The sequence below is a fragment of the Zalophus californianus genome, chromosome 9 (genome assembly GCF_009762305.2).
Source record: "Zalophus californianus isolate mZalCal1 chromosome 9, mZalCal1.pri.v2, whole genome shotgun sequence".
NCBI lineage: Eukaryota > Metazoa > Chordata > Mammalia > Carnivora > Otariidae > Zalophus > Zalophus californianus.
The window spans coordinates 58245619-58269469 of NC_045603.1; the positions used below are offsets into that span (position 1 = coordinate 58245619).

General features: G+C 53.3%; 2 protein-coding genes across 4 annotated transcripts; both read right to left on the reverse strand.

Annotated features, from left to right (window-relative positions):
* Window positions 1-689: 689 nt before the first annotated feature.
* On the reverse strand, window positions 690-23374 carry ESYT1 (extended synaptotagmin 1). 2 transcript variants are annotated; one of them, XM_027593057.2, is made up of 32 exons: window positions 23352-23374; window positions 22502-22565; window positions 12040-12081; window positions 11738-11872; window positions 11549-11622; window positions 11352-11424; window positions 11106-11195; window positions 10878-10933; window positions 10344-10467; window positions 10080-10256; window positions 9873-9955; window positions 9482-9530; window positions 9265-9351; window positions 9086-9178; window positions 8786-8857; window positions 8499-8585; window positions 6982-7131; window positions 6501-6656; window positions 6198-6374; window positions 5949-6031; window positions 5774-5822; window positions 5577-5666; window positions 5399-5494; window positions 5050-5121; window positions 4871-4957; window positions 2897-3037; window positions 2642-2784; window positions 2432-2530; window positions 2206-2337; window positions 2008-2113; window positions 1737-1786; window positions 690-1541 (listed from the first exon to the last, which is right to left on the reverse strand). In XM_027593057.2, exons 4-32 carry the CDS (start codon window positions 11834-11836, stop codon window positions 1502-1504), a joined length of 2835 nt encoding a protein of 944 aa, XP_027448858.2. In that variant the 5' UTR covers window positions 11837-11872; window positions 12040-12081; window positions 22502-22565; window positions 23352-23374; the 3' UTR covers window positions 690-1501. The 2 variants fall into 2 exon arrangements, with proteins under 2 accessions (XP_027448858.2, XP_027448857.2); XM_027593056.2 differs by lacking the exons at window positions 22502-22565; window positions 23352-23374 and adding an exon at window positions 13699-14205.
* Window positions 19313-23446, reverse strand: ZC3H10 (zinc finger CCCH-type containing 10). Of its 2 annotated transcripts, XM_027593059.2 has the most exons (4): window positions 23352-23389; window positions 22502-22565; window positions 21478-21587; window positions 19313-21042 (listed from the first exon to the last, which is right to left on the reverse strand). In XM_027593059.2, exon 4 carries the CDS (start codon window positions 20985-20987, stop codon window positions 19680-19682), a length of 1308 nt encoding a protein of 435 aa, XP_027448860.1. In that variant the 5' UTR covers window positions 20988-21042; window positions 21478-21587; window positions 22502-22565; window positions 23352-23389; the 3' UTR covers window positions 19313-19679. The 2 variants fall into 2 exon arrangements, with proteins under 2 accessions (XP_027448860.1, XP_027448859.1); XM_027593058.1 differs by lacking the exon at window positions 21478-21587 and having other exon boundaries at window positions 23352-23446.
* Between the last annotated feature and the right edge of the window lie 405 nt (window positions 23447-23851).

Sequence of the window (23851 nt, forward strand, 5' to 3'; positions counted from 1 at the left end):
TTCACTTTCTATCAATTATTTTGGCTTACGAAAGGTTTCACAGGAACGCTGTACTTTCAGATAGCAGGGGAAACCTGTATGGTGTGGGTTTGTTTCTGGGCTCTGTTCTGTTGATGTGTGTTTTTATGCCAACACCATACCGTTTTGATTACTATAGCTTTATAATATAGTGTGATGCCGCTAGCTTTGTTCTTCTTTCTCAAGATTGCTATGGCTGTTTGGGGACTTTTGTGGTTCCATACAAATTTTAGGATTATTTCTGTGAAAGATGTCATTGGACTTTTGATAGGGATCACATTGACTCTCTAGCTTGTTTTGGATAGTATGGACATTTTAACAATACTTGTATCCCTGAGCATGGAATGTCATTTATTTGTGTCTTCAATTCCTTTCCTTAAGGCCGCAAAGTTTTCAGTGTATGGGTCTTTCACCTTCTTGGTTAAATTTATTTCTAGGTATTTTATTCTCTTTGAAGCAACTGTAAGTGGGATTGTTTTACCTCATAGCTATTGGTGTATAGAAATGCGACAGATTTTTGTTATGTTGATTTTGTATCCTACAACTTTACTGAATTTTTAGTTCTAACAGTTTTTTGGTCGAGTCATGAGGATTTCCTCTATGTAATATGTCCTCTGCAAATAGTGACAGTAGGCTGGATTTCCTGTCCTAAGGAAAACAGCCACAGCTGGTTTGAGTATAATGTTTAATATAAGATACAGTGGCTTGGCAGAGTTGGTGCAAAACCAAGAGATTCAGTTCTAGTCAGTGAGTTAACAGCCCAAACACCTGAACCAGATACTGGCCCTGCTGGCTCCAGTCCTCCAAGGCCCGCCGCAAGGCACCAGCCAGAGGCCCCAAGACTGACAGAGGTTCTAAGTCTTCAAGTAGTGGCTGAGCGTTCTAGTTCCCAGAGTGAATCAAGAGACTGGCCCTAGTTATCAGAGCAGGTGTAATTTTCAGGACAGACTTGAGAAGTGGGGGCAGAACTGGACACAGGGGCCTGGGTTACCATACACTGATGACACGTCCCAGAGGCTCTTGGCTTGAGTGGTTAGCCTGTCCACCTTCCCACCCATGGGTTTGCCCTCCCTGACTGTGCATGGTAGGGAAGAAGGTGGCCATCTGATTAAGGAGAAGAGGTCTTTCCAGAAGCTGTATTTGGCATGAGCGAAGGCCACTGCTGGTGCTGCGAGTGGCTGGCACAGGCACAGAAGGCCCTGAGGACTTGGGATGGAAGGAGCAGACTGTGCAGGCAGAGCGGGAAGCAGCCAGCTTGGGTCTCTGCCGCAGGAGCCCAGAAGGATAAAGGCCATGCAGTAAAGGGCGACATGTGGTCCTCCTCTTTGGTCAGGCAAAGGCCCCAGCGCGGGCCTGGGAGGTGAGAGGGCTGAGGGGCACAGGCTCTGCCCTCGGGCCCTAGCTTTAGGCTCATCACATTGAGGTGGTGATGCAGCGAGGGGCAAGGCAAGGAGACGGTGGTCAGGCTGGGAATCTTTGGCTCCTAGGAGCTGCCCTTGTCCTTGTCATCCACGAGGTCATACCTGTGGGAAGAAGCAGAGAAGGCTCAGGTAGAAAGGGGACTTGTGTCCTCTTAGAAATGAAGCATGACCCAAGGGCTCTTGTACTGCAGACGGTCACTGGTTCTCCCCTCAGAATGCATTCTTTTCTCCCTTGCCATGATTGGGATTTTTCCTGCTTCACTCTCCAGGTCCACCCCCAGCCCATCGGATACTCACCATCGGGCCGCTCCCTGGGAGAGGTCTATCTCAGCAAGGTCCAGCTGCACCTGCATTGGAGGGGGGGGCGGGGCCCGGATGTTACTTTGAGATCTCCAAAGACCACGTCCCATCGTCACACACCCCTGCTCCGGACCGGTGCCGAGGGGGTTGGGTCGCATGTACAGGAGTGTCACCTGCGGTGCTTCCTCCCTGAGTCCCTGAGGGATGATGGCCTTGCCCCCAGCGGCTCCCAAGCCTTACCTTCGCCTTGTTCATCCTCGCCCCTTACCTTCCCCAGCAGCTCACGCTCTCTTGACATGAAGGAGGAATTAGACTTCACAGAGACATCCAGCTTTCGCTTCAGGGCCTCATCCAGGAGCAGCTCCCACTCAAATCTGGGGGAGGGGGGGTGCGGGGGGCACTGGGTATTAGAGGCAGGGGTTCCTTCCCGAGCCGCCCATCTCCACCTGAATGCCTACTGGCTGACCGCTCATTGAAGTCAGGGTTTAGGGTCCTTTTCTTCTGTGAGGTCTTCCTCTTGGTGCCCCGGTTCTTGTCTGGCAGTAGCGACAGTGACACATAGGGGTCAGGGGGGTCCCGTCCGTTCTGTCGAAGGGCCCTGCCCAGGAAGATGAAGGTGAGAAGGCAGCCCGGGGGCAGGGGGGGGCGCGGGGCGGCTGGGAACCGGGATGGGGGCACAGCCGGGGTCTTACCGGCAACTGTGAACAATGCTGACCAGCTTTCGTTCTTCGCTGTAGTACCAGACGGTCAGTCTCACCTGGCCCAGGGGCCCAGCTGGAGCGTCCAGGGGACTGCGGGAGACGGAGACGGAGATAGGTGTGGGAGCGGGCAGTGCCCAGGGAGCCCGCAGCTCATCCTTCGTCTTCCTGGCTGCGCGCCGTCTCGCCGTCCTGGCCCCTCACCTGTCACCGTGTGCCAGGCGCTGCCGCAGCTCTGGCGCTGAGGAGGCGCTGTGAGGGGGTCCCCCCCAGAGCTCCGGGTCTTCACCCAGAGAGGAGGAGCTGTGGCTATGTGCTTCCACTCCCGAGTGCTGGGACACCAGGATCTAGGCAGGCAAGAGAGCTGTGAGCTGGCCCGGGTCTTGCTCAACAACCTGGCTATGAGAACACGGCCCCTGGTCTCCGTCCCCCCTCGGCCCGCCATGTCCTGGCACTCACCCCAAGCTGCGCCCTCAGTAGCACCTGCCCCTGACCGTTGTTAAGTGTAAACCAGCGGTCCAGGCAGAGCTGGTCAGCCGCGAGGAGCTCCGAGAGGGGCAGGGAGAATGAGCCCAATGTGCCCATCCCCTCACCCCGAACCTGTGGGATCAAGAGGCAAATGATTTAACCCTGGTGTTCTGGGTCCAAACACTTGGGTGGTTTTGGAGAGAGACTCCCCTTTGTGACGGCCACAGGGCAGCCATGTTGCTGGCCCCGCTTCCTTTCCTAACCAGACCGGACTGTGCTCTACTTCCTAAGCTTTCACAAATTACACCCGAGGGCTGTAATAGCTGCACAGGCTGGAGAAAAAGAGCACAAACGGAATCACGTGGTTCCTGCCCATCCAACCCTCATTTCCACAGTCCGGATGGAGCGACCTGCAGACCCTTCCCGTCTTCTGAGTTCTAGCATAATTCTAGCTAATACGCCTGTACCTCTCATGATCTGCCAGCTTGAGCATCTCCTGGTGCCCTGCTGTGCAAGGTCAGGAACAGACCACACTGACATCTCTTCTCTACTAGTGCTGTTAACGGTTATGTTATTTTAAGGTCTCTTGGTTTCTGTTGACGTAATTCTCTACTTATTATTTTACCAATTTCAGAAGGTCTTTGACTCCTCACACTCCAGAAGAGGAAAAGCATCCCTGTATTACCTCCACCACCCTCTCCCGGCTCCCATACATCTTTACTTTTGTTCACCCTTCAACCCCCTGAAATCCAGTTTCTACTCCATTCGTGCCACTGAAGTTGCTCCAAGTATCAGCTACCTCAGTTTCAAAGTCAGTCATTCTCAGTCATCTCATTTTGTTTCTCCGAAACATTTGGCCACTTCCTATCTTTTGAGACAAACGCCCCCCTGCCCTGGCTACACCTCAGGCCCTTTGAAAGGCTCCTCTTCCTCCGTCTGCTCCGTCACTGCGTCACTGTTCAACCGTCCCTCCTTGGTCTTCTCACTCTCTAGGCCCTCAGGGCGCTCGTTCACACCCGGGACTACAGGTGCTACTTGGGCTTGCTCATAATGCTCAAACAAGAGGGAGAGGCAAGAACACCATACCTTCTGGATGGCTGTTTCCCCTTGGATGGTCTCAGAGATCTCAAATTCAAAAACTCCTGCTTTGGCCATTCCCTGTGTTGGCAATGGCACCCTTCTCTGTCCCGCTACCCCAGGCTCAAAACCCAGGAGTCCACTTCTAGGCTGTTCCTTCTTTCTCCCTCCACGTCAAAATAACCACCACGAAATACCATCGGCCAGGCGCCTGGGTGGCTCAGTCGTTAAGCGTCTGCCTTTGGCTCAGGTCATGATCCCAGGGTCCTGGGATCGAGCCCCGCATCGGGCTCCCTGCTCGGCAGGAAGCCTGCTTCTCCCTCTCCCACTCCCCCTGCTTGTGTTCCTGCTCTTGCGCGTGCTCTCTCTGTCAAATAAATAAAATCTCTAAAAATAAATAAGTAAATAAATAAATAAAATACATACGATCGGCCTTCGCCATGTCTTGCTTCACAGCCTGATCTTCCTTCAGTCCGCCCCTTGCCCTGCTGTCAGCAGGATCTTTGTAAAGGGCAAATCTGGGTATGTCGCCCCTCACTCCTTCAAATGTTTCCCTATGCCTTTAGGATAAATCCACATTCGTATCATAAGAGTCAGGAGCCCTTTTGATCCTGCTCCTGTCTGCCTCTCGGGTCTAGTTTGCCTTCTTTCTCCTCATTCCCTTCTCAGCCTGAGACTTTTCCTTCTCTTCTTGGTCGGAGCCTGTTTACCCTTAAGCTCGGGGGTCATCTGGGGCTGCGCTCCTACTGTCTCCGCCGTTTCCCCACAGTGCCTGTCACCTTGGCACTTGTCAAGGTAAGGACTAAATCTTTTCTCTCTGAACGCCCGGTGTGTGGTTCAGTGCCTAGCCTGTGGTGGCAAAATGTTCCCAGAATGAACTGATGGTACCTGCAGCTCCAGGCTCTCGGTGTTCGGTTTCCTGATGAGAAAGGAGGCACTCTCGTCCCAGACAGGGGCCGAAGTTTGGGCAATTGTCTGGTGGAGATGAGGGGTTATGGTCAGTGCTTGGAACGCTCTCCTCTGCGGCTCTCATCCCTCCCAGACAGCCCTGCGCCATTTCCTGATACCTTCGTCTTATGAGAAGTATCTCCAACGGTGAGAGTAGCGTAAGAGCTGGGAGGCTTGGTCCCTTTTCGGAGCTAGACAGAGTATCGCGTTGAATATTAAATACGGTCTTACACGGTGAGGCCGATCTCCCGCTCCCCTCACAGATCACAACCCCGGCCAGCGAGCAGGTCCCCGGGGTCACTTGACACCCACCACCCTCCTGGCCTTGAAGAGACCATTCTTCCCACCCGAGCACCACGTTGGGAGAGAGGAATTTGGAATTTACTACTCCAAATGGCCCAGGAGCATCCAAACCTGAGGGAGGCAGAGGAAGGGCCGGGGCTATGGGGCGCGGGGAGCGGCTCTCACCGGCAGCTCGTCCGCCCGCTCCAGATACACCGACAGCAGGGCCGCCGCCAGCTCGGCGCTCTTCTGCGTCTGGATCAGACTGTTCACCTGCAGCACCTGCGGGAGGACACAGCGGGCTTGGGGAGCCGAGCCGGACACGCCGGCGCCCGCCGTGACCCAGCCGGAGCCCCTTCCCTACCTCCTCTAACTCGGCAGCCGTGGGCCGGGGCGTCAGACGCTCCAGACGCAAGTGCAGGCGGCCAGATGGCACGTCCTCCAGGGTCAGCCACTGCGGATGCAGGCGGGCTTAAGACTTCAGGGGGTGGCGACAGAGGGGCTAGGAGACCGAGACGTGGGTCAAGGTCAGGAGGGGTTACTGACTAAGGCCTTGCTCACCTCATCGAAGAAGCCAGTGTTGAGGACGGCGCTGAGACTCACTCTGCACCTGTAGAGGAGAACAACGAGAACAAGGGGCCAGTGGTCAGAGCCAAGTCTCCGTCTCCCCAGAGCCAGACGCCCGTGGCCTGCGGAGGCCTCGCCTGCCGTCCCCTCCGGACCCTCACCCTCTCACCTGCCCAGAAAGTCATCCTTGTCCAGGTCCTTGTCAAAAACCTCAATGTCTAGCTCTTGGCCTGGAATTGATGTGACAATCACCTAGTGGGAGAAAACAAGGCAAAGACGGGTTCTGTCTTTTTCTTCTTCAAATGACTGGGCACCTTGCCCTCAACCACCCGAACCCCAGGGGGCTTTCGGACCACTCTCAGAGCTAGAGGGAAGAAGGAGAAGGGACTCGGAGAAGTCCTGGCTGCTCAGTTCTGACCTCAAAAACCTCATTCCAGCGGGGATTGAGATCTTCCCGAACAACACGGCTCCGGAAGCTTCGTCCTGCCAGCTTTAGTTTGACATAGGGGTCTGACTTGCCTTTCACCAGTCCCCCCAAGAAACGGTCTTTGGCAATCAGGTCCTGGGCCTCTAATACATGGATCCGAAGCACATTCTGCAAAAGGGACAGAGAGAGGCACCAGATGGCAGTCAGAGAGAAACCTGTCAAAACCAGCCCTGAACCAGGCTTTGCACACTTAGGCAACAGAGCCCAGCTAGTCCTTTCCAGATCTAGACTCACCTCTGTCCCGAAGTGACTCTCAGGAGTAGTATGAGAAGGTCGAGGTGGGACATCCACGCTGCTGCCTGTCTGGGGGCTCTCGTTGTCCAGGTCCCAAGCCCCAGGAGTTCCAGGCACAGTGGGAAAGTGCACTTCTGATGAATCCAAGTACAAGATCTGGGGAGGGTGGTGTAATTGTCCAATCAAAGAAGTGCAGCGAGCCACCGGCAGGCAAGGGATGTGGGGGTTGGGGGCAGAGCAGAGGCTCAGAAAACAGGTCCCTGCCTTGGCTGGGCTCATCTCTAGAGGGTTCCGTCCACACTCATCCTACTCATACACCATTTCTTCCCCAATTTGGTCAACAAACATTTTTTTGTGTGCCTGCTAGGTGCTTCCACATACACTAGCTCGTTAGATCTTAGAGGATTCCTCTTCTTTACTCTTAATACCAAGGAATCTACAAGGCCCCTCACCACCCGCAGCGCTTCCTCTGTCTCCATACCCTCATAACCAGTTTCATGTAGAGCCTGGAGTTTGGGCCAGAGCTGCTGAGCTGGAACCACTGGTCCAAGGTGAGTTCAGGGGCAGTCAGCAGGCGAGCCAGAGGCAAGGTTAGTGCCCCTAACGTCAGAGCCCTGGAGTCATCCTTCACCTAGAGGCACAGGAAGAGGAGACGTAGTGAAGTAGGAAAACGGACATAATCATTTCAACGAAGCATCATTGACCATAAAATCACTCATTTTATTTATTTATTTTTAAAGATTTTATTTGACAGAGAGAGACACAGCGAGAGAGGGAACACAAGCAGGGGGAGTGGGAGAGGGAGAAGCAGGCTTCTCACTGAGCGGGGAGCCCAATGCGGGGCTCGATCCCAGGACCCTGGGATCATGACCTGAGCCGAAGGCAGACACTTAACGACTGAGCCACCCAGGCGCCCAAAATCACTCATTTTAAGTATACAACTCTCAGTTATGAAGAATGATTCTAGGGATGCCTGGGTGGCTCAGTCGATTAAGTATCTGCCTTTGGCTCAGGTCATGATCCCAGGGTCCTGGGATTGAGTCCCACATCGGGCTCCTTGCTCAATGGGGAGCCTGCTTCTCCCTCTGCCTGCCACTGCCCCCTGCTTGTGCGGTCTCTCCTCTGACAAATAAATAAAATCTTAAAAAAAAAAAAATTACTCTGGGGCGCCAGTCAGTTAAGCATCTGCCTTTGGCTCAGGTCATGACCCCAGAGTCCTGGGATGGAGCCCCGCATCAGGCCCCCCGCTCAGCAGGGAGTCTGCTTCTCCCTCTGCCCATCTCCTCTGCTTGTGCACGTGCACTTTCTCTCAAAAATAAATAAATTAATTTAAAAAAATGATTCTAAAAGTTTAGGGGTACCTGGGTGACTCAGTCAGTTGAGCGTCTGCCTTTGGCTCAGGTCATGCTCTCCAGGTCCTGGGATCGAGTCCCACGTCAGGCTCTCTGCTCAGTGGGGAGTCTGCTTCTCCCTCTCCCTCTGCCCCTCCCCTCCACTCATGCACTCTCTCTCAAGTAAATATTTAAAAAAGAAGTTTATTAAGTAATCTTTCTACCCAACATAGGGCTTGAACTCATATCCCCAAGATCAAGAGTTGCATGCTCTTCCAACGGAGCCAGCCAGGTGCCCCTATAAAGAATGATTCTAAAGGGGTGCCTGGGTGGCTCAGCTGGTTGACTGACTCTTGGTTTTGGCTCATATCATGATCTCAGGGTCCTGGGATCGAGCCCTGCATCAGGCTCTGCACTCACTGGGCAGTCTGCTTGAGATTCTCTCTCCCTCTGTCCTCCACCCCATTCGTACATGCACATGCGCTCTCCAAAATAAAAAAATAATGATTCTAAAGAGACCGTGGGGGAAGAGTGGGGAGCATGAAGGAGATGAAGAGTCTAAGTAGATGGACTGGAGTATGATCAAAGGGAAGAAAGAGGGACGTGATGCAGACCTGGGAAGGCAGAAGAGGGCATTCAGGAGGGGCTCAATAGGTGATTATCTCACCTGCACATCGAGCTCCTGGCTTCGAGGATCTTGTAGGAAGAACCGGAAAGCCTCTTCCCACACCGGGCTGTTGGTGCAGTAGACAGCCTGGAGGTGCACAGGATGGGATTAAGGGTATGTACTGCAGTACCACTCCTGTTTCTCCAGAAAACCTTTGCCTTTACAGGCAGCCCAAAGGGGAGACTTCATCCCAAGAACAGTCCTCCCACCCAGATGTGCATGTGCGTGTGTGCGCGCACGCACACACACGCACACACAATCTCCCACAATGCTGCCCTAGCCCTCACCTTGCTCTCCTGGGTCATATCCTGAATTGATAGTTGTACCATGGGGTTGGGTTCCTTGTTCCCCTTCTTCAGCTGTAGGGGTAGAATTCAGAAGTCACCATCTTGGGTGTTTTTGGTTTTGTCTCAGTGAAGGAAGGTGGGCTCTCAGAATCTTTTCCCTGACGTGGCTCTGATCCCCTCCTTGGAACCCTTGTGTTACATGCCGCTGCTTCTGAAGCCGAGTGGGGGAGGGGCAAGTGCGGGTATGGGAATGCTGCATCCAGAGCTTCCTGTTCAGCCGCCCTCAGAAGCCACACTCACAGGAAGATCCTGGGCCCGATCCAGATAGATAACTAAGATGGCGGCTGATGGGGGCTCTGGGCGGGAGGAGATTCCTCGATTCCACTGCAGAACCTGGAGGGAAGGGGGCGGTGGGAGTAGTCAGACCCTTGCCCTCTAGTCCCCGATATTTCCAGCTTCCTATTTCCCATGTTGGTTACCTGCTCCAGTTTTTCTGCATTTGGTAAAAGTGACAGCCATTCTAGCTTTAAGTGAACTTGGCCTTGCCCACCTTGCAGAGGAAACCACTGGCGGGAGAGGAAGAAAGTGAGGTATAACAGAAATCAGATATTCACACAACCTCTTCCCCACCAATGTAGCAAGACTGTCAGCCCAGTGGGTGAGACCTCGCTTCCTCTTCCTCTTCTCTCAACTTACATCATCCAGTACTGCAGCCTGCAATACCTTCCCCACGTCCAGCTTCATCCTGGAAGGGGTGGGGGGGTGGCAATGAGGACAGAAAAAGGAGACAGCTGTAATTAGGAGCATGTCATTGCCTCTGCACTCACCCACCTAGAAATAAGTGGCGAATCTCAGACTCCCTTCTTATACTCAGCAGGTGTGTGTGTGTGTGTGTGTGTGTATGTGTGTGTGTGTGTGTGTGTGTGTGTGTGCGCACGCGCGCGCACGCATGCATGGTGGAGGCGAGGAGTGGGGAGGTCGGGAAGGAAAATGATACACAATTCTCAGGTCTGGAAAAGGATTGTAATTACCTCTGCGACCCTGGTAGCACCGAGGCTTTAGAATCCTAACACAGGCAGAGTCTCACCTGCCCAGAAAGTCATCTTTGTCTGGATCCTTGTCAAACACCTCCACCTCAATCTCCTGCCCTGGGACCTCGTGCACCATCACCTGAAGGACACACAGGGACGGGTCTCATGGGCTACTTTATGAGGATCATCCAGTCAGCATTTTCTCTCACGGCTGGTCCCCAGGGCCTCCCCCATTTGACAGTCCCACTCCTCAGCTCTCCCACCTCATAAGTCTCTCCCCACTGGGGGTTGAGGTCGTCATCAATGACTTGACTGCAGAATGCCTGGGTGCCCACTCTCACGAGTGCATAGGGGTCTGACTTGCCCTCAATCAGGCCCTTCACATATTTGTCCTTGGAGCCCAGGCCTCGGGCAGCCAGCAGGTGAATCCGAATAATGCCCTGTGCAGAGGAATCAGATCATGAGAAACTAAGGACCCAGCAGAGGTTCCTGAGAGGAGGATTTATTGGATGGGAGAGAGGCCATACCCTGGGAAGAGGGGAACGCAACTGGGCCACATCGTGAAGGTCAGGCACAAGGGGCACCAATAATCGGTTGGGCAACACAAGGAAGGTGGCAATGGAGTCCATGATCATGGTGTCAGAGAGGGAGCTGAACGGGGGAGTAGAAAAGGAGGTGAGTGTGGCCCCGACTTCCAATATCCCCCCAACCCCAGCTCTGTTTCCCACAACCAAGAGAGACCCAAAGCTAGAGGGACATCCTTTCTTGAGAATCCTTTTTTGCTACTTTTCTACCTCGATTCCCCACCTACTGCTCTGAACCTTCACTGCCATCCCAGCTCTTCGTTTTCTGTTTACCCCACGGAGCAGCCTGCAGCCCTCTTCACTCTCTACCCAAACGCGTGCTCCCCCGCAGGAGGGAAATCACAGTATGGAACTTCTCAGGGGTACTTGTCATCTCTCCAGCCAGGATGAGTACTGGCTGCATCGTTTACTGTTTTGTATCCCAAAAACCTGCAGCCCAGAGCTGGACCATTTAGGTGCTCAATAAATCCTTGACACCTGAGTCCTGGGATATCCAGCAGGTTGGTCACCCCCGTCCAGTTGATATCTAGGGTCTGGAAGGAAAGAGCAGTGGGCTCAGGACAGAGGACATGGTGGCATGGTCACACCCATCCAACAGTTGTCAGAGCCCTCAGCCCTTCCTCCCCCAAGCCCCGGAGCTGGCCACCCTCTCCCTCCCAACCCTGTTTTCCCTGCTCCCCCACCCCCCTCAGTGTTTTCCCTTACCGGGCGCCGGATGAAGAACATTGACACAGCTCCCACGATGGGAAGGTCCCCCATGAGTGGCTCGAGAATCACCCGTAAGACACCATGTAGCTGGAGCAAGAGAAGAACAGAGCATTTCTCCACAAAAGGCCTTCTTTCCGCCCCAAACTTCCCCAGCCTTGGTCTTTCCAACCTCCCACTTCCCCACATCTGATGAAATTTAGGGCAAAGGCTCCCTATCACGGGGGCCCCTGACATCTGCCCCACCTGCATGCCTTTGATTCCTGCTTTGCAGAAATATTTCTTCACTTCCACATCAATTTGCACATCACCTACATAACTGGTGGTTGATAAGGAAGAGAACAAAGAGTTGGTACTGGGCTGAACTAGGGGGAGAGGGGGTGAAGTGGTCAGAGTGACCAAGATCCTGTTGAACGGGAGGCTGGAAGAATGAGCGGTATTACCTGATGTTCAAATCCAACAGGATCTGTTCTTTGCTCCGACCAGGGTGAACCTTGACGCCTACGATACGCAATGGCTGCGGAGAGATAAATTCTTGAGAGAGAGAAGAGGGAAAGGGAGGAGTATCTCAGCCCCTTCTGGGCCACCCACCTGTCTCCTTCCTCCCGTTACTTTCCTTCCTACGCACATACCTTTTCGCCCAGTTCCACTCGTGTAAATGTAAAAGTCTGCAGATGGGTGTTAGAGCCTCGAACAGCTGGGGCCACAGTTTCAGCCAGAAGCTTCTCCATGTACTGCCCCAGAAAGGGCCACACCTGGGCCACAATCTGGAAGGAGAGGGAACCTGTCATAGGAGAGCCTAATCATCCCCCTAAAGACAAGTTCCTTCAGAGTCCTGCCTACAGAGGGCACTGGGGCTAGACCTGATGCATGGCAGGGTCTGGCTAGAGAAAGGAACCCCATTCCCTGTTCATGAAAAACAATCAACACTCACCTTATTTAGCCACTCAGCCTTTTCCACATCTGGAAAGCTGACCTGGAGGTGAGGAAGGGGGAGAGAGAGATAAGCACACCCTCCACCTGGGGTTTCCTACTAAGATGCTGGGTGGCATGCCCACAGAGGAAAGGAGAAGCTGTGACAGGACCTCCTCACACCCAGGGTTCGATGGTGGGGGGGGGGTGCTGGGATGTCCAGAGCATTCACTCCTCAGGGTTTGGGGGTACTGCGGTCTGATGGGGGGCCCTGACAGGCTGTGGACCACGCAAAGTTGCTTTGTGGACAGCTGGGGGATGTGAAATGATGACAGCTGCTGGAGCAGCGGGGGAGGGAGAAGGGCACATTCTTTCTGGAGGGGGAGGTCCTGACAAATCAGACTTTAAGGAGGAAATGCTGGGATTGGAGAAGTCTTGGTCCCTTTTTGCAGCCTTCCCACCTCACCTTGGACTGGAGCTGCTTCCACACCGAGAAGGTGAAGAGGGAAGCAGCTCCTAGAGTTAGGGAGGGGCCAGAAGAGCTATTTAGGCCCTAGCCGTGTTGTTTTTCTTCTTCTTCTTTATCAGTGTGACTCCTTTTATGGAAAAGAAGGACACCTGTGCTTTGTGGTGGGGAGGAAGAGGGATAGCCGCTTCAGGAAGGAGACCGCTTTCCATGATGCGGAGCAGGAGGGACGAAGACAGTTGCTGCCTGGGCTGCACGTCCCCTGGGACGAGGTCTCCCCCTTTCCCCCTCTCCAGTCCGGGGCCTGCGCAGCATGGCCCTATCTGCCTATTGTCAACTTTCGTTCCTCTCCTCGGCCATTCTCCCCCCAGACTGGCGCCTCTGGGGGAAGGGCAGGAAAGCGGAGGCGGGGAGGGGCCGGGTAACGGGCGCTGCCCTAGCAGGGCCGGAGAGAAGGCAGGAGGCGAGGGGGCGCAGACCTAGGGCCCGGGTGCCCGGACCCAGCAGGCGCGGCGCACAGTCCGGAAAAGGGTGGGGCCGACCAGGGCCGGTGGAGTGTGGGCAGCGGGCACTGCAGAAGCCGCACTACCCTCCCCCCCGCACCCCCGCCCTGCGTCCCGCAGCCGCCTCTGAGGCGCTGCGGCCCAACTGCCTGGGGCTGGAAGGCGAGGGCGAGGCGGTCGATCGGGGGCGGCGGCTCTCCTGGGCAGTGCTCCTGGGGCTGGGTCCCGGCGGGTCCCCGGGGATAAGAGCGGGAAAAGGGAGAACCTTATGGCCTTATATAGGCAAAAAAAAAAAGTCTCAAGGAAGACTGGACAGACGAGGAAACCCTTTGAGCCGCAACGGGGATGTCCGGGAGCAGCAAGGCGCGAGCGGCACCAGAAGTGAGGAGCGCTCAAGCAGCATGGCTAGGAGGGCGGGCCACGGCTGAGACCGGTTCCCCAGATGTTCTTACTGCTTGCCCAGGAGCAGAGGAAGAAATCCTGATTCTGTAGAAGGATCGGGATCTGGGCGCGCGGAAAGGAGGGGGGAGGGGGAAGAGTGGCTCCTCGGTCCCAAGAGGCGCGTCCCAGCAGGCAGGCGGCCAGCGGGGCGAGAGGGGAGTCTCCCTCCCGTGGTCCCAGGGTGGGGAGCTGCCTTTAGGGACAGGAGGGAGACCCCTAGAACCGGGGAACTAAGAAGGGGGGCTATGCAGCACTGAGGGTGCTCGCTCACCCAGGCAGGTAGCTCTCGATGGCTCATATAAAGTGTTTTCGCCGTGAGCCGCTCCTCGTCGTCCAGCAGCTGCCGCGCTGCTCTAAGGCTCCGTTCTTTCTCATCGCGGACCCGGCGCCAGCCCAGGTAGAGGGCGAGGCCGAAGAGCACGAAACCCACGCTGAGTCCTACTGCGCCGGCCAGGTACACCGGCACCAGCACCAGCAGTCGCCGCCCGAACGAAGTCAGCAGCGCCAGTGCCTCGCCCGCCGCCCCTGGGCCGGCAGGTTGGTTTCCAGAACTGAGGTCCGGCTTTGTGTGAGCAGCGGGAGGCTGGTCAGGGGGGTCGGAGGGAGCAGAGGGCTGGTCCATGAGGCTGGGACTGGAGCCGTCTCCAGGAGAGCGCTCCATGGTGCCACCTCTAGGAGGACCCGCCCGACCCACAGACCAGCTGGAGGTTGCTTAGTCTAGCGCCCAGCGGCCCCCTGCAAACAGTAAACCCCACACTGCGGGAGGGGACCTAAGCCACGCCCCCTCGATCTGACGGCTCGGGTTGGCCGGCGCTGCACAGACCAAGGTGGAGTCAAAAGATAGAAACCCTGCCCCTCTTCCGCCGGGAGCCGGTAGGGTTCGGCAGAGGCAGGACCTCCTTGATTAGACCGGCGTGCGAAGATGGGCGGTCTGGGACGGCGGGAAAAGGAGGAAAGAGGCTACAGAGCGGCACTTGATTGGTCAGAAAGAGAAGGAGGCGCGGCGTACCATTTAAAGAGAGGCGGACCAGGCGCTCCCCCACGTGGGATCGGAGTGCTGCGGTATGACGTCAGGCGGAGCCGCACCGCCAATTACTCTGTTTTACAGGCACTTGGGGTTGCCAAGTTGAGGGGTTGTAGAGGATCAGAATTTACTTCCACTCCAATCGGACGGCTTGGGAGGATTTGTCTGGGATTCCTACATGTTCGTTTGTCAGTTTTCCCTAGTCTTCATACTCTAAGTACATTACTTATCCTTCAATGTTTCCCTGGCTGTCCTTAAAAAGAAAAGGAAAACACCCCATCTGGAATGAAAATGTTCGATGACCGACCCTGTCTATCCTGTCCCCTCCTGTACTTTGTGCAGTGCAACGATAGCCGCTAGAAACTGGAAAATACGAGAATTACAGAGTTGAGATTATCCAGACTTCAGGGACGAGAGGGAGAGAGAGGGAGAGAACGGCGTGACTAGGAAATGAGGCTTTATTTTTTTTTTTTTTAGAAATCTCCAAAACTTAGTTATTTCTATCATAGAGGACGAGGTGAATTGGCTCCCAAAAGATGGGGGGGGGAGGGGAGACGCCTCAGCTGCAGCGGATTTGATTACATTTTCCAAGAATTTCCTGAGCCTGTGGAACTGCTAGGACACTAAAATGAGAAATCAAGAGTAATGAGACAGTTCTGTTTCTTATTTGCCTGAGTTGGAAGGAAAGTTCGGAATACAGTCAGATGTAGAACTAATGCAATTCCATGTTGTACTGGGTAAGTTTAGGAAGGGAGAAGTGCAGGGTATGTTGATGACCACTGTTACTACTTAACTGCACTTAGGAGTGTTGTCCAGGGACTTAGAAACTAAACTGGAAGCCCAGGAGGGAAGAGTTGGTTGTAAAATGATTATCTTTTAATGCAGTATGTGTAGGGCTTGTTGTGTTATTGTTTAGTGCAGCAGGGGAAGTAGGGTTGATTGGTGGGGAGAGCCTAGATCTGCAGCTGATAAATATCTGCCTCTGCAGGGCACAGATTTCATCAGACCGTGTTCTGCTGTTTAAAACCTATCCCCGGGGGCGCCTGGGTGGCTCAGATGGTTAAGCTCATGCCTTTGGCTCAGGTCATGATCCCAGGGTCCTGGGATCGAGCCCCACATCGGGCTCCTGGCTCAGCGGGGAGCCTGCTTCTCCCTCTCCCCTTGCTCATGCTCTCTGTCTCAAATGAATAAATAAAATCTTAAAAATAAAACTTATCCCTGCTCAGCCTTACCCCCTTAAATTTTCCCACTTCCCCTTCTCTACTTCCCTGAGGCTAACAGTATCCAGAGTGCTTCCTTCAGTGTGCAGAACTGCACAGGGAACAGCTTTCTATCTCCTGTGTGCATCTTCCATGTTCTCAGAGCTAAGCAGGTAGGAAGGAGCTCCTGGAGTTTGGAAGAAGTAAGGGTGACCTGCTCACCAACTCAGAGAGCAGAACTAAAGCAGGAAAATGGATGAGCCTCCTCAGAGGGAAACCTCTCTGTAAACTGAAATTTGCCAAGCACTGGAGTAGGAGGAGCAGGTCACTTAGGCAAGGGGGTGGAGAGCACGACCAACGGGGTTTCCTCTCCAAGCTTCTCCACTTTCTCACCCCATCTGGATCATCAGACCCTTCTACTAAAGACGGTCTCTGGAAGACAAAAGCCCATCCTCGGGAAGGTCTCTTCCCAGCTGGGGCCCAGGAGCCACAGGATCAGCAGCTGCAATGCAGGCATCAGAACAAGTCAACAGGGTGGGTCCCTGCCCAGAGACAATTCTGCTCCCCAAGTGCCACCTGGTGGTGATGAGCAGTAAATCAGTAACGGGGGAAAGCATGGCCGTTTGTTAGAGGAAGTGAGAATACCAAGACTTCCTGGATTTGCCATCTGCATCTATATGTAAACTTCATTTAAGTCCTAGGGGAGGCAGAGGGTTACACGTGGTAATCTAGTCCTTGCCCTCTCTTCAAGATGGAAGGGACAACGGGATTTGAGGAAATTTCCTCTATTATTCCTCAAAAGTTACTGCAAAGTAGTTTTATCATTAGAACTTTCTGCCTGCATGAACTCCTGGCTCCATTCCTTACTAGTTGCAGAACCTTGGGCAGCTGACTCTCGTTAGACCTGCTCTCTCCTCTACAAAACGGGCTCGATAATAGTACCCATTGTGTCAGTGAGATGGTGCATGTTACAGTGCCTTGGCTTATGTTATTAAGTGCTTAGCTATTCTTCTAGAACTGTTCATCTCCTATGTAGCAAGACAGGAACTTTTGGGGAGCCCTTCAAGTATCTGAAGATATCTATTAGGTCTCCCTCTAGTCTTGTCCTTTTTTTTTTTCCCCTGCTACCCCACTGGTTTATCGATGGGTCTCTTTAAAAATTACATTTAGGACACACAATACGTTAGGAGTGGTTCCACTCAGACACGGTAGACCCACTCTATTTACAATGCATTACTACGGTTCTGTTACCCTTATGGAGCTCCTCAGAAGGTGCCTAAAACATAGCAGGCTCTTAATATTTATGAATCGACCTACTAGGAGGCCTGAGATTTTGTTTTTGCTACCAACTGGAAGTGCTGTGTCGTTTTCATGTGAATTACTGCTAATATAGATCTCTGCATTTCTTCCTCAGGCAGGCTCAAGCAATTTTTTAGGGAGAGGGTCAATCCAAATTGATCCAAACTATCCTCTTGGATTAATTCAGTGAATCCATATTACAGCACCTTCAGCATTACTTGGTATTTCCTTGTGTTACTGTTGACAATAGCGCTTTTCATATTTTTATGCAAGTTTTTCTTTTTTTTTTTTAAACAGAACATAGCCCTTGGGTATATCACTAGAGACTAGAGGTTTCTCTAACAAAATGCACTAATCAACATTTACTAGGCACAGATGTTGAGTTTTGACCCACCAAACTCGACTATTAACTGAGCTGTGATTACTGTCTTACCCGCAATGACTGAGCAGGTGAGAAGCAGGATAGCAGCCCTGCCATCTGGGAACTGGCCTGGCACGGCAGGGCTTCGGGTCTGCTAGGGGCTGAGCTGGGCTCATGGCTGGGAAATGGTATTCTCCTACTGGACACGATCTCACAAAACAACATCACACAAGGGCATCAGTGACTATGATGAAGTGAGGCAGGAAACAAGATCACACTTCACAATTTTGTTAAACGCGAAATATGGTCGGTGTGCAAATCATGAAATAGCAACCATCCCCCTCTCCCAGCTAATGAATGACTGCTGCTTTGTCACCAATTCCAGCTTCACTCTAGTCTGCCTTTTTCCTAGATAAAAGACACCCAGTCACAGAAGTGTCCCTGCTTCCCTGACAGCACCCAATCCAGAGTCAAGTCCCACTTCCTTGAACCTTCCCCCAAACCACTTAACCAAAGTACACGTCCTGACATCCTTTCTAATGGCCCCTTGCTAGGGCACACCATGGATCCCACGCGCCGGGTTTTCTCCACTGCAGTGAGCCATTAAAACCAGCTTGTTCGACTACGAGTGTATTCCTGGCGGCCTTTAGCTGGCGTATGTTAATAAGGAACATACAATGTCTGCAGTTTCCCAAATCTACCCCTTTAGGGATACTCAGCAAAAAGAAAACAGGATTTGGCTGGGATGAACTCATGTTGGTATCTATGATCACATTTGTCTCTAAATGCTTATAAACCATCTCTTTTAATAATCCAGAATTGTGCCAGAAAAGTCAACATTAAGCTTATCAATGTGTGGTTTCTAAAGTCCACAAACAGTGTTTCAGTATTTGCCCACTTTTAGTCTATAGGCCATTTCTTTTTCTTTATGACCAGCCTTGACTTAGCCCACCATCTCCAATTCCAGGTGTAACCTGAGTGATCAACCAGACAAGCAAGCAAGAGGTAGCAGGAGGTATGATGGGGGAAGCACAACTCAGGATCACTTTCTCTACCCCAAATCCACTGTCCCGCCATACACCTGAGTTGTTTCCCCTACATCAACCATGAGCTGAGGAGGAACTGAGGTTTGGCTAGGGGGGCCCCTGGCCTTACTGACTCTTAAATGGATTTAAAACCTCTGTGGTTCTATTTGGAGGCAGAGGGAAGAGATGAATACTGTGGCTCGTGTCCCCAGAAGAACTTTTCTTTTCCCAGCACCTCCCAAGCCTTGAAGGCTTAAAGCATAGTAACTGGGGAAGGGATGGGGTAACAGGGATATTAACTGCCATCAACAACTCAGAGAGCAACTGCCACCTGCCCTACTGTTTGAATAAGGGAAGGATCTGTCAATACATATCCCATTCCCATTTCCCAGCACAGCCACCCCTCCTTAGTACCTGCCCCCCTAAATGACCCCAGGAGCCCTGGTTACTAAGGTATCCTGGGAATAGTACATGCAGATAGAAACCAGAAACAGATGGGACTATTTTTAAACTAGATTAGGTGGCTCCAATGCTTTTACCCCACAAAGCCCCATTTGGTCTTGTTCTGGGTCCCTACCCTTCACCTGACCTCAGCCCAGCCTTATCCAAGCTATGTGAGGGTGGGTCTTTACTCCATTTTGGCATGAGATCTATTTACTGTTCCCATCTTCCACACAGAATATCTAAGCAAGTTTTCACTGCCTCCATTTGTTAAAAATAATTCTTTTTTTATTTCTTTGGAAAGTGGTGGGCCCTGCCCTATGGATTTCCAGGCCAAGCCAAGGTAATGAACGCTCCCCTCGTCTTTGGGCTGGAGTACTATGGTCCCCACCTTCCCATGGGCCCAGGAACAGTTCCTATATTGTCCAACTCCACTAGGGCCCCCAATTGTCTGAAGGCTCCTATCAGGCCTTCTCTCCTGGCCACCTGCTTCCCAATTTTTCCTGGCTTTCCCTCTAGGCAGGCTATTTTTTTTTTCTTACAAAGCCAGTGCTGGAACCTGTGCCATAAAGGAGAGAGGACAAGACCAGGATGTCCCCGTCTTCCCATCAGGGGACATACAGCCCCTCGGTCAGTCCTTCCTTTCTGCTGGCTTCAGTCTGCACTCCTATGCAAGCCCCCTCTGTGAGGCTTGAAGGAAGATGGACAAGAGGACCCTCATAAAAGGGAGGTGAGAGAAAACAGACCAGCCCAACCCCTTCTCAGAAGCAAACTCCTCGGAGTCTCTCGTTCTAGTTCTTGAGTGAGCCCTTTAGACAGGGCCTGGGAGGGCTAGGCGAGCGGGTAAGGGCCCCTTGACCCCAGCCCTGGGAGGCTATACCAGGGGAGTGTCCGTTAGCCCCCTCAGTGTGGCATGGCTGTGATACGCATGCTCTGGGAAGCGATGGGGTAAGTCACCATGGGAGTGGTGGTGTGGCTCATTGTGATTCCTGCCAAGGGCTGGGCCATCGATACAGCCACAGGGGCCACAGGAGCCACAGATACAGCCACGGGAGCCATGGAGACAGGTGGGGGTGCCATTCCCTGGGCAATTGTTTGAGCCAGAGCCGCTGACAATGGCGTGATCTCTGGGTTCAAGTGTGGGGGTGGGGGTGGTGGAGCAGCAGGAGGTGCAGCATTAGTTGGGGGAGCAGCCGGAGCTCCAGTGGGGGCCACCAGTTCTTGCTGGGATACGGGGCGAGGCTGTAGAGCCTGGCTGCTGAGAGTAGTGTGAGTCTGGGCAATGCCATGGTTAAAAGTGGCGACAGTGCCCACGGTGGGGGCCAGAGTCTGCTCCGTCGCTGGTGCAGTAGAGCTCAGGGTCATGACCTTGGCCTGATTGCGGAACTGGGCATTTTGTTCCAGCAGTACCTCATTGGTGGCCAGCAGGTTGCTGACCTGCTTCTTTAGCTCCTCCACCCGCTTCCTGAGCATGGCATTCTCCTCCTCCAGCAGTCTGCACTCCACCCCTCGGGGTGGAGCCAGGCTATATTCATAGGATTCAAAATGGGGGCCATCTGGGGGACAGCATCCACCTCGGCGGCGCTTGGGGCCTGGCTCATGGTCCTCAAAGCCCCTGTCAGGGAGGTCGTAGATATCATAGAGGTCATGACGTCGTCCTGGGGGGACCGGGCCTGTTGACCCGCCACCACCACTGCCACCTCCACCCCGAGCATCAAACTCAAAATCCCGTTGCAGGTGGCGGAACTTGCACTTGGCTCCTCTCTGGCAGTCACCCTTGAGAAAGTCGCGGCAGATAGGGACCTCCTCTTTGCCATTGGGCAGGTCAGCTGGTGAAAGGCCTAGGCCGGCTGCCACTTTCTGCCTCAGCCGAGGGGGAAGCTCTCCTGTCTTCTTATAACCATCCTCATCCTCCTTGGAGCCATGGATGAATCGGCAGTTAGGGCGGCTACACTCCTTGTTCTGGAAGTCATGGCAGAAGATGAACTCATTTTTGCTCACCCCCAAGTTGGATACCTCACTCATGTCTGGATGGCGATAGCGGCAACGCTTGCCTCGCTTGCACACATTCCTCAGGAAGTCTCTACAGATGGCATCTGAGCTGGCCCCGCCACTGCCCGCCCCTGCCCCACTGGCCTCCTCACTGCCACCGCCTCCAGGGCCTCCACTGCTGCTCCCAGTGCCGTTGGCATAGCTGTCCCGGTCAGGCATCCTGGTCCCCCCCAACTCAGGGCTTTCTTCTTTTTCTTGCCACCCTTGGTGACCACTAGGAAAGAGGAGAACTGTGTCAAAGAGGAATCTTCCAGAGAGTCCACATTCTTCCCAGCTATACAGCAGGCAGTCCAGCAAGAGGCAGGCCAGAGGGGCAATGGCTTTGGAGATGGAAAATCTAAGGGATGAGAATTCTGGCTGGACTGGCTGGCCTGTCAGAAGTCCCGCCCAGGCCCTTGTGAACCCGGTGTGGGCCAGAATGATTCACACTAGCCTGACTAATGGGGGGGGGGGAGCTGGGGTGAAGCTACCTCATCTCACTAATGATGTTAAGCCAAGGAGCGGGCAAGGAGAAAATAGTGTTGGGTTTTATTTCCCCTTCTGAGCTGACCTTATTAAAGTCGAGGAAGTGAAATTAAAACTGCTGTCTCAGTGTCTCAGTAGGTTAGGAGGAGACTGGGAAGTGGCCAAGATGGGCTGGTGAGCTTACTAGGGCTCTGGATATTGGGACACTGCAGACAAAATTTCCCTTAACTCCTCTTCTACGGGATCTCAGGTGAGGGCACTGTGAAGTATCAGATCTCAAGACCTCAGGAAATCCTAAGTAAAGAGATTGGTGTCACCAGCTTGAGGGCAGTCCCTAAACCTATCATTTTTTAGTATTCTCTCCCAGCTCACCACCGCTCTCAACTCATGTGGTCAGCCCCCTCCACTCCATTTCAGGTAAGAGTTCTACAGCTGGAATCTCCACTTACAGACCCCCCCCCCCCCAAAGGACCAAGCCATTTGTGGTAAGATCAAGGTGGGAGGAAGGAGTTAATTTCACAGGAACAAGTGACCTTTCTTTCCCCATTCTATACCCTCCTCCTATTCCCCATTAGAAGATCCCACTGACATCAAAACACACCATTCCTCACCCCGTAAAGATTCTCTTTATTTATAGACTCTATAAAAGCTTTTTAAGTCTCCTCTTTCCCAAGAGAGCTCTGGAATGTCAGTCCACTGCCCTGGTTCTAGCCCTCCCCTCTCCACATCCCCAAGAAGACTGGGAGTCCCTGCCACCACGTGTCTGACCTCATAAGCCTTTCTAAGGCAGTGATCAGGCTCCCCCTGCTGTTCAAATAGGAAAAACTTCATATTGTTTCCTCTTGAGTATAAGGGAATCTTTCCTGGTTTCTTTGGTCTTCATCTCCCCCCAACCACCCTCCCCATTGCCTTGACTTTGCCTTCAGGGCTTCCTAAAATGAACCAACCAGATCAGAGCCCAGAGTTACAGAAGAATCTGTAAAAGAAGAGGGATCCTCTTCCTCCAAAGGGATGTAGTCCCAGAATAGAAACAATCAAGGAAAAAAGAATGGTAGATAGGAAGATACAAACTTTTACTAAAAGTGAAATGATCTGGTGAAAAATAAATACCATCTCTCTAAGCCTGAACTATGTTGCAAGTCCCACTAGAAGCAGATAATCAGGTATAATATTCCTCCCCACCCAACTCTCCCAGGATAGTTCAATACCTGAGGTAGCTCAGGTGAAGTCCGGGGCTCCTGTGGGTCTCCACCTCCACATCACTGCTGGGTTCTGATCAGGAATAAAAAACAAACAGAGACTGGGTGGGAGAAGGGGTAAGAACAAAGGACTATAAAATGTTTGTTCAATAAAGAAGTTTGACAAAATGGCAAGAGCTCTGAACACTTCCAAGATTTCCTTCGAGTTCAAGCTGAATTTCACCTGTCAAGGGGAGAAGTTGTCAGTAAGAAGAATAAGAAGATAGAACTAATCTGGAGAGCCTAGGAGGACGGGTTGGAAAACCAGCCCTGGGTGAACAAAGGGTGAGTGGTGCCTTGCCTCAAGATGAAGAAAGATGTGAGGATCAGAGCCCGGTCTAGGGTTGAGATTAGTAAACTCTGAATGGGGAGCCGTGCAAGGGCAGCGACTGACAGTGCGGTGGCATGGCTGATTAGACTTGGAGGCGGTGATTATGACGCTTCGCAACACCCCAGAGTTTGGGGGAAAAGTCCTAGGAGTTTCCCACAGCAAGTCTTCTAGCTTGCCAGGTTCTGTGCAGTGCGACCGGCGCTCAGCCGTGGACCAGACGAAGAGGACACTAAGGGAGCACAAGTGAAGCGGGAAGGGGAGACTCCAGGTGACATCAAGCTGCGGGGATGGGCAGGGCTGTGACGTCACGGAGCTGGCGTTTGCTCGCGAAGCAGGGTCAGTCAGAAAAAGGGCTCGGCCCTGGGGCGTGAGAAAGAAACAGCTCGGTCCTGGGGGGCCTTGTGTAGCCCGGCCGAGCCCAGCTGCTGGGCCGGCCCCGACTCCTCCCCTCCGGGCGCGGCCTCTACCTAAGTCTCCCGCCTCCCTCACCTGCCGCCGCCGCCGTAGTTGCTGCTGCCGCCTGCCGGTCCTCTAGCTTCGACAAAGAGCCGCCTACCCTATCGCCCTTCCGCTTCCTGCGGAAGAAATGGCACTCTAGCCACAGACCCGGAACTACTCTATGGTGTGCAAAGTACTTGTGCAGCTAGCCACAGGAAGCTCCCGGCAAGCTTTGCATATCACCATAGCAACCCAACCCAACATCACAGTAGGGCGCCCAAACGGGAACTTAGTAACTGTTAACGTAGGCCCAGCCAAGAGTCGGGGCGGGACCGCGGTTTGCCCCCAACTTGGCCGCAAACCACCTTGAAAACTGTCCCCGTGCTTGTACTACACGCAGTATGGGAGGGGCCCCCCAGTTATCCAGCTGCTCCGAGGACCCGAGGACCAGATGTTAGCCAAGGACGGGAGTCACTGTAGCCCATGGTAGCGTGCTTGACACTCTACAGCACGGGGTATTCAAGAGGGCCTGCTGCACTGATCCAGAACCC